Source organism: Montipora foliosa, chromosome 1, assembly GCF_036669935.1.
Source record: "Montipora foliosa isolate CH-2021 chromosome 1, ASM3666993v2, whole genome shotgun sequence".
NCBI lineage: Eukaryota > Metazoa > Cnidaria > Anthozoa > Scleractinia > Acroporidae > Montipora > Montipora foliosa.
Window position 1 is genome coordinate 57,409,165 of NC_090869.1, and position 10,000 is coordinate 57,419,164.

At 40.9% G+C, this 10,000-nt stretch overlaps 1 protein-coding gene across 1 annotated transcript in view; it reads right to left on the reverse strand.

Annotated features, from left to right (window-relative positions):
• Positions 1 to 10,000, reverse strand: part of LOC137971592 (signal peptide, CUB and EGF-like domain-containing protein 1) — a 64,095-nt gene that overhangs the window by 14,717 nt on the left and 39,378 nt on the right. The window contains exons 6-11 of the mRNA XM_068818395.1: positions 9,300 to 9,497; positions 7,030 to 7,224; positions 5,992 to 6,234; positions 5,198 to 5,443; positions 2,095 to 2,310; positions 1,806 to 1,871 (exon numbers count right to left, since the gene is read on the reverse strand). Coding sequence (XP_068674496.1) covers positions 1,806 to 1,871; positions 2,095 to 2,310; positions 5,198 to 5,443; positions 5,992 to 6,234; positions 7,030 to 7,224; positions 9,300 to 9,497 — 1,164 coding nt within the window. The remainder of the gene's footprint in view (positions 1 to 1,805; positions 1,872 to 2,094; positions 2,311 to 5,197; positions 5,444 to 5,991; positions 6,235 to 7,029; positions 7,225 to 9,299; positions 9,498 to 10,000) is intronic.

The following is a 10,000-nucleotide window of genomic DNA, read 5'->3' on the forward strand; positions in this document are numbered from 1 at the left end:
CCTTTAATGGAATTTTAATTCGGAAAACGACCGCCACGACTGCTGCTGGCGCCACGGCTTCCACCACGTGCTTGATGTCTTCCTCGGTTGAAATTTCTTCCTCTATTGGCGAAAAGCGCATTATCGGCAGATTCTTCTTTCTCGCTCTTTTCCTTCCGCTTCATATATTCTTCAATCAGTATTCCCTTAACATTCTCCCAGTCGAGATCATCGGCGTTTCTTGCGTTCAAACTCGTCAGGAAATTATCGTACGACTCGGGTAAACTTCCTAACACCACGGTAGCGAATTTCTTCGAAGAGATTTCCTCATTCATTTCTCGTAATTGCTCAGCGAGGGAAGTCATATGGGTTAAATGTTGCATCAAATCTGCATCTGCTTTCATGCTAGCGGCGTAAAACTTACGATTTATTCGGACAATCTGTGTGACTGATACAAACTCGACCTGCTTCTGCAGTATTTTCCATGCTTCGAGCGGGTTAGTCACCGAAGAAATGTGAACTTGCAGATCTTTTTCCACGTTTAATGAAATCAGCGAATAGGCTTTTTCAGACCGCAATCGAAAAGCATTCTTCACAGCCGTAGTTGCAGTTTCTGCTGGGGGAGTTTCTTGACCTTCTTGCGTAAATCCCCATAGACCACGCGCCATTAAAACAAGCTTTATGTTGTACTTCCATGACTTGTAATTCTTCCCGTTCAGCTTCTCAATCTTTATAGTTTCCGACATCGATGTCATGTTCCACGGCAAAACAGCGTTAAATAATAATAAATCCACGTCCTGGGCCCATAACCTGATAAGAGGATCTGTTCAAATCACTACAAACTGGATAATCTTCAGGACAATTTAATAAACACTATCACGTAGCATATCTAGAACCGAACAGAACAACCTAACACACACGAGGCGCGACTTATTACGTAATGTGAACTCAACCAATAACAACGCATGGTACAGCATACATTATCATATCTTAACATTTTTCACACATTTTTTGTATTTTATTTTTAAATTTTTTTTCGCACTCCATTTCGTATATATTTCCATCGGCGCGCTAACTTTTTTCATTGGTTAAAGGCTATAGACTGATAGCCGAAAACTTATGTTTTTAACCAGAGAACGTTTTTTACTTCAAGTAGTAATATGGGTAGTAGTAGTCTTAGTATGCGGCAACGGCAGCAACAGCGGCAACAATAGTAGCAGTAGCAGTCGTAGTAGCCGTCGTCGTCGTCATACGTAGTAGTAGGAGTGTTGGCAGTGGCAGCGGCAGCGGCAGTGGCAGCCGCAGCCGCAGCCGCAGCCGCAGCCGCAGTAGTAGTTGTAGTAATGATGATAATAATTGTGTTGGTTTTAGCTAAGTGAACCATAAAATTAGGCAAGTGCTCCATGGGCCATAATGATACTGTCCTTTCAGATTCTGTTCCTTCCCTGCTGGTTGCAAAGTCGAGACAAGACAGATCTTTTAACTTTGAAAATTAAAAATCAATTTACGATCTGCTGGTCCCTGTGAGCACATATGCCTGACAATGCCCCCCCCCCCCCCCTTTTCTCCCTGGGGGGACAGCTGTGCGCTATTGTTGGCCTTATAAAAACTCCTCCAATGGCATTGATTGATCAGTGTCATATCTCAGTCGATACTGATAAAAAAACAACGACTCAGTTTGAAGTTCACATAGCCTACCACAAAGTGTTCTACTAATTGGAAAAGGTCTGAAACAGTCAAATCAAGCTAGAATGACTTGAAATCAAATCTAATTAAATAAGCCAAATCCATCCTTTCTCTCTGCAGACTTCACAAGTAACACTTACAGCAATATTTATCAACTAAAGGAACAGAGCCCCCTTCACAAGGTGTAGTACCACGAATTACATAACCTACAAAAGAGAAACAGAGTCAGCTTTCGTACCATTTGAAAGACAGGATGTTTCCATTTTCAGAACAGAATGATCATTTAACCTTTTTACAGAAAAAAAAAAGTTTATTTATCGTAGTTCGACTTTTATCCGGAAGGTTAATTTATGAAATAACGAGCTTTACTTTTGATAATTGTTATTACTCATTCATATTTAAGACGTAAGCGGTAACGTTATATCTTACGAAAGCAATCCGGCGCCTTTGTGATAACAGACTTGAGACTACTCAATGAAACCCACTTGTTATTCTGACAAAGGTAGCTTGGGTTTTTGAACTCTCCAGGATATCCTGGAGGACTGGGGTTAAAGAACAATCCGGGATTGCATCTTAGTTGAAGAAAGAATCCAAACTTTAAAGTTCTGCCATTCTTTGGGTGTGCAACCGTCGGGCAAGTTAAACCTGCAAAGAGAAAAAGACAACAGGTAGTTGTTATACGACGAAGTCCCTCGAGCTGAAAGAATATGTAGTTTCTGCATCTATTGCAATAAAATCGAGATGAAACTATATTGTAGAAGATTTTCTTCTATGTTGAAGGCTATGTTAATCGTTGTTCTCTAGCCTACAAGAAAGCAAACGGAAAATACTCCTGAATACATTCAAAATTACTTATGAGAAACTGCGATAAACCAGATTTTAAGGTAAGAAAGAATGATCCTCGCACTTATGTAGACAATTTCAGCAATTGTCTCTTGATACACACCTGAAAAATTCAGGTGGCTTCAAAAGGGATTCGACCCATGAGTGAATAACCTCACCAATGCCGGTGCAATGTTCTACCAACTGACACAGTTGGGAGCCATGTTTCACTGACGAAGCATGCATAACAACAAGAGACAAGCGCAAGCGCATTTTCTTTTTGTGTTTTAGTGTCTCTTGTCCTCACAAAGGCTACTAATGGATCTAGAGACCACTGTCGGAGTTTGCGCACGTTGCTTATTCCTATGCATGTCTTTCAAATTGAGTGAAGGCCACCCTTAAGGTAAAAGGCATTTTCGCCGCAATAATTGAAAATTATTAAGATGCCATTTCTGAAACAAATACCACACGAGACTTTAAATGTAACATCGTTTAAAATATATTGTGTACTTCGTTTATAAACAGTCGTGCGTTGAGCGAAACGAGCGAGCAGCAACATAATCAGTATTTTAAAAAAGCATCTATGCCAAATCTAGACTTAGACGACCTTTGCTGCTTTTTACCGTAACCTAACGCATACAGAATTTCGTATAGAGTGCACGGCTCACCCAACAGAATGCATCGCTCGCTGGGGAGAAGCCTCGCTTTGAGCGGGAGTCAAAACTGAAATACAAGGACCATCAATTGTCGTCTCTTACCGAACTAACAGTTTTGTCAAAAATATTTTAACTGCCTTGAAAACACAGTTCCCACGGTTACACAGAACGCAACTTTGTTAATGATCGATTCCAAAGCTGGTCTTTTGGTTTCAGTTGGTCTTTTGGGCAGGCAAACAGAAGATATCTAAAACGCAACTAGCAAGCAAATAAACCACCCTTCGCTATAAATAGCTTTATTTTTACGTGGCAATCTTATACTCTTCGTTCTCAGAACGACGACTTGAAGATTGTAGATTTGTACATCATTAAACAACAATATCCCCAACAATTCCATATCCGGCTTTGGGCTAAACTAGATTTTATTAAAAACTGGATCATTGGACAATGCAATTCAAGACTTTTCATTGGCTTAGCCATCCTGGTATATGAGCTAATATACCATAATTTACAAATATGATAAGCGTAAGCGTTAGCTTAAAATTAAAATTTTCGCTAAGGAAACAATGGCGGCCACCAGGGAGCACAAAGAAAGCCACAAAGTATGGTTATGAAAATATTTCAAGGTAGCAACTTGAAAACTGTATTTTCACAATTTAAGAATCCGTGTTAGTTTAATAACGCGAAGCAAAATACGGCAAGTTGGGACAATTTACAAATTAATTAAGTTAATTAAACAAAGTCAGGAAGATTTGTCTATCTTGGGGGCCTTTTTAATAAAAAAATTATTCCACTCGTGCTTGTTGGACATGAGATGATTATAAATGTATAAAGCAAACTCGGCGCTACGCGCCTCGTTGGTTATCTATCCTCTCATATCCAACGAGTGCTCGTGGAATAATTGTTGAATACCTAGTGACGACCTAAATAAAGTTATAAAATGGAATGTAAGATTGTCTATGTATAAAATTTACTATGATTTTCTTGCATTTGATAGGGTTTAATTACACTCTATTCTAATCTAAATCCATGTACCTACTGCCTCGTCGACTACTTGGTGGAGTTGCGCAAGAGCATCAATCGTTGAATAACCGGCAAAGTAGTTTAAACAGGCGATCATGACCAAAAAACCATCACCGTATAACTTTAAACCACCTTCGCAATACGTGAATAATTACATTTTTAAGAAAAGCAAATCAAAGTTGTTTTTGTTGTTGCAATCGCTACTCGTTCATTTCTTACCGAATTTCTCATGGCACAGGTCAAAAACCACGAAGGCGCTGTTACACGAGACAATTTGTTTTAAAACGTACTACGAAAACCACCGATCTGTGGAATTGCTCCGTGGAATGGCTTAAAATTCTTGACAGGTGTTGTGTTCGACGCTACCTTTCAGGCCAGGGAACCTTTCTTGCAATCGACGTTACAGCGAGTGCATGGTTGCACTTGAAACCTCTTCGCTGGACAAGAACAATTTTGTCCATTTCTCACCAGGGTTCATGATTTTGAAAACGTATCTTTCCATTGTTGTGGTTACACCTTGAAAGCGAAAGCTGGCTACTGCTCAAACAGTGGGAAAGGAAAGTTATCAAGATGTTCTGGTTTTCGCTTGCTTTCTACGACGAAACAGATTTTGACTGAAAGTTCCTGCGAACCGGACAGCAAAGCAACCACGAAACTCAACTTGCATTGCGCGACATTCAAGATGGCGGCACCGGGAAGCGTTGTCAGTAGGTATTGAATTGTTTTTTTGTAACAGATCTTCTAATAAGTACACATGGAACATTTTAGGGGACATTTGTTAAAACAGTGGAGGTTCCCTTTAATTGAAGTGGGCGGAACAGTCACTCAGTAATTCGGGCCCATTTCAAGTTGAGAGTCTAGTTGCTCAACAGATGTTACACTTGGTGACTTTTCTTGCGATTTTCTCGCTCTCGATGATCAAATGGTGCCAAGGAACATTTTCATGGGTAGATTGCAATGGTGGTTGTGCCACACACTTTACCCAAAATTATATTTAAAAAAAAAAAAAAAAAAGGAACGAAGCCACTCACCTTCAAGAGTGATGTTAAACATGCAATACCCAACATTTCCAGCCGCATCAACAGCAGTATATCGTATTGTAATTGATGTGTACGTATTCATGATAAATCCTGGTTGACGGTTGGATATGACGCTTGTAACGATCACATTGTCGGTAAATTTCGGTGGCGACCATGTGACCGCTTTTTGCAATTGCAAGTTGTTTGCTTTATCCGAGAATGAAGTGGGACAGTTTTGGGTTGACGGCGGAGTGACATCTGAAATAACGAGAGAGAGGGAAGAAGGAAACGTTGATCAAAGCAGACTTAGCATCATTGCATTTGCGTAAACCAGCAACCGGAAGGATGCTGCTTGACATAAAACCATGGAAAATCCCTTCTTCTAAATTGTCTCTATCTTTTGAGAAATTATTTGATGTCTGCACATTACAGGCAAGAAATGACCCAAAGCCTGAACTTGTCCGCGTTCCCAAAACGCGATTTTAAATCTGTCCAAGATCTATGAAAGGTTATGGTGATCCTATGTTGTCGTGCGCCTCTTCACTAACAGATCAACGCTGACTTGAAAACGGAATAACAAAACAGTGGCATAAGAAGCGATAGCCGAGTGTGTCACTGATGTTCTTACCACATTTCGACATCTTCTGTGATCTGTTAATGAACACACGCACGGCAACATGGAATCTACCGGTATTTGTTTTATATAAGGACTTGTTCTTTGCTCCATAAGTTGGAGACTTCAAGAAAGGAAACTATTGCATCGCTATTTCTCTTTTCGGAACACCGAGTTGGAGCTAGACACTTACCGTTTACAGTAATATGAAAACTACAACTCTTCAGCGACCCGCTATCACTGATTCCTGTCCACATGACACGATGCTTGCCAGCAGGGAACGGATAATTCTCATCGTAGTTGCTAGGCGACACCGTGACGTTCTTCATGTTAGTCCGTGGAAGTTGCCATTTGTATCCAAGCACCACTGTTGATTTGTCTGAATCCAACTCTTCCACTCTGTCAATTGGACACGCGATCCAAGGATCTTTGTTAACTGTGAAATTGGTAAACGTTTGTTTTAAGCAGCGGTGGCAATGTGACAGACAAGTTGCGATTGGGCGGTTTGAATCGTCAGTCTTGTGTCTTAGACGCAATGCTCTCAGTTGGTTTTGCGCAACGAATTCGAAATTAAGGTGGTTCAAACTAGTTTTAACACTTGAAAGAAACGTTCTTATTAGAAGGATTGACACTACAACACTTTATCACTTGACAACAATGTTATGGTACCATATCAAAGATTCGGTCATTTTTGCGACGTAAAAAATTTCCGTGGCAACAGGAAAGCCCTGCAAAGACACCCTATATTTTGGCTTTACTTGCTCATATCTCAAAAACGAACTCGGTGACCCCCATTCTTTTGGCTGAAACGTAATCAGCATGCCAGGATGAAACTTTCTGCAAAGTTAAAAAAAATTATGTGGAGCGGATTCACCTTTCGCTGGAAATATTAATTTTATCAACGAAAAATATTCGAGTTTAGATTCAGTTTAAGGTGGCTCAAACCAGTTTCAACACTTTTTCAAAGACCTTGTTATTAGAAGGATTGACAATAAAACACTTTATTACGTAACAGCAATGGAGGCTAATGGGAGGGGGGGTATGTTGAAAAGTATTTGCATTTGAAAAGATTCCCCCGCATTAGCCTCCATTGCAAGCTAGTTCCAGTCCAATACTGAGAATACGAATATGGTCTATTCTTATGTTCCTCACGCTAATGAAAGCACCCACTCTGTTCAGTGGAGAAACCTTGCGGGCTCAGAGGTTTGACGACGGTTGAATTTTGACATACCTTTGACGCATGACAAGGGTGCTATGTCACTCCAGCTTGAATCGCTCTGGCACGTGGTATACCTCGGTCCACTCAGTTCATATCCATCATCGCAGTAAAAGACACATCGTACGCCATACTCGACGTCCGATTTTGAACATGACGCTGGGACCACGCCGCCTTTGTCAAGTGCCGACAACTTTGGACAAACAACCGCTGAAATAGAAAATCAAAATAAAACTATAAATACGTTATTCTCTGTTGTCGCATTCCCCATAACACACTTTGCTTACCCACCATGTTTTGTATAAACTATTGTTTTAAAATGCTCTTGGGAATATGCAGTGTCCCCAAGAGCATTCAAAAACAATGGTTTATGCAAAATTTGAGGGGCAAACAAAGTGTATTATGTGGAATGCGAAAGTAGAGAATTTGAGAGATTTAATATCGCATTTACGTGAAACGGAAAACGAAAAACCGCATTATTCTGATTTTGATAAAAGCATGAAAAGGACAACGGCAGCGTCAACGTCACTTTACGTTGGTGACGTCACTTTGAAACATGATTGCGCCACCGCCTTCGGTGTTTCGCGATCGTTCCATCCTGTTCACGTCATACAGTATACGTAAATTATCTCGTCAGGTGGATCAGTAGGGAAATTTCTAAAGTTATTATAACGAATAAACGATCCACTGTCACATGCACAAGTTTTCGTCAAAAACTTTCGTATGGTTATCTCATGTTTATCACCTGTGGTTACACTAGCTCTTTTACCCATGGGTAAATAGCGTTTGCCCACGGGCAAGGACGTTTTTGTCTGTAACCGCTTTCCCTGGACCGAAACTGCCCTAGCGTTATTCCCATGGATAAAAAGTAAAGTAAAGTAAAGTAACCATATTTAACGTCGATAACTCGTAACAGTAATTCAACTGACAAACCTGAGGGCGACGGTGCGCTCATTTTACTCCCCCCTCTCCATCAGTGCTCCGTTTTACGGGTATTTAAAGCTACTCAGCTACATGGAAAGGAAAGAAGTCGAAACAAGGATGCAAGATCCGGGAATCGAACTCAGGACCTCTTGCACCAAGGCCGCGATACATCAAAAAGAACAACAGAACTTCCCATGACAATTCCTGAACTGAAAAGTACGGTTTATCTGCTCCCTGAGGTGGCTTGGCCAATCATAAAGCAGAACGTAGCTAATACACGAAGATCCCTTATTATTATTAATTATACCCTATTATTTTACGCTGAGGGGATTCTTTTACCGTGTAACTGCATCCCCAAGGGTAACTTGAAACCTGACCTGAGCCAAACCCGAGCCATTTGCCCTCCGGAAGGTCCCAAACCCAAGGTGTGCATAACCACAACTATTGTCACTTTTGGTGAGTAAGGCAAAGAAATGTACTGAGATGCGTGCCCCACGTGCAACACGATTTGGACTATGGGCCCGGTCGCACTAGCGGACTTTTTATTTGCTTTGCAAAAAAATGGTCAAGGCAAAGCTTGAACGAGTGCAAACGCGCGAAAACCTTACAATTTTTTGTCAAAGTCTACCAAACTTCAGAAGTGCATACCGCACAAAAAATTGGAAATTGGAAGTTCTTGACAATTTTTTTGGAACCTACGTAATGCGACCCAGCCCTAAACCGATGATATTATTGTCTTGTGGAGTTCCAGTTGCTGTAGCCATTGTCTGAACCGAAGGGACACAACCGGGTTTGACAGCACTAATCCAAAATAAATATCCTTCAAAATTAAAAGTGAAGTTGTTACGCAAGCATTCATTTACAGTTTTTCCTTGTCGTATATGTGTACTAAAAAAATCCACTCAAACTAAACATGACTATGCAATATCCAGCCGTTATTCAGAAAAAGCGAGCTTAATAGCCCATTTCCGAGTTGCTGCATGCCTCAGTTTCAAAGCGAGTCCTGGTGCACAACCATTCAAATAGTTGAGCACCAAGACTCACTTCGAAACCGAGACAAACAGCAACTCGGAAATGGCCCATTACTTTCCAGTGTTGAGTGTGCTTGCTTTTTTGATAGCAGCCTATAAAACAAAGGGATCCACGCAATGGTACCACGCAAAGCGGCAAGCATGATAACGCTCCCTTAATTGTTTGACTTATTACAGCAAAGTAGACATTTTATTGAAAATTCTGAGGAATTTCTAGGGAATCACCTAAATTGTTAAATTTATACCAGTAACAAGAGCAAGATTTCTTTAGCAATTTGCTCCCTTTCCGATCGACCTCAGCCACTTTCTTATTTATTTAAAAGTACTTACGTTTACAGTATGGAACCTTCCCTTGCCAAAATCCGTTAATCTGACAAATCACAGACAAGTCTCCACCGGCGAGGTTGTGACCCACAACACAGTCATATGTACATACAGTGCTGCGTCGAATGTTGGAGCGATCGTCAGTACAGATCGTGGGCGCGATGCGACCTCGGAATGGGGCTTCCAAAGCGGGGCAATATATCTCTAAAGATAAAAATATTTTATACATTACTTATGGAGCCGTGTTTGGATGAGAAGTAGTACGTTTTGCAGCAGGGAGTTTAAGCAACGATAAGCACTTTAAGATCTGCATCGACGAAAACCTCACCTTAAAATAGAACTTTGCTCTATCGCAAGTCCGTCACCATTATTCCGCCTTGTTCACGTCGCGACGTATCCCAAAAATAAATTGGTACCAGAGGTTTCCGGGTAAAAATAGAGCGGAATGAAAGCCGGGTTCACATTTGTATGCTCACGTTGTCATCAAAACCTCAAATTTGGTGATTTCACGTCTGTGGTCAAGCAGAGTACGGCAGAAATACTTCCTAAAATGCGTGCTGCACGTGCAACACGTTTATTTTTCTTATTTTAACCAATTACATAAGGGAGCTTAAGCAACGACAACGGCGACGGCAACGAGAACGTCATAAATTTGCATATTTAGTGGGCAAAAACAATAGCTTTGCACGCTCTGCACGAGCGTTTTT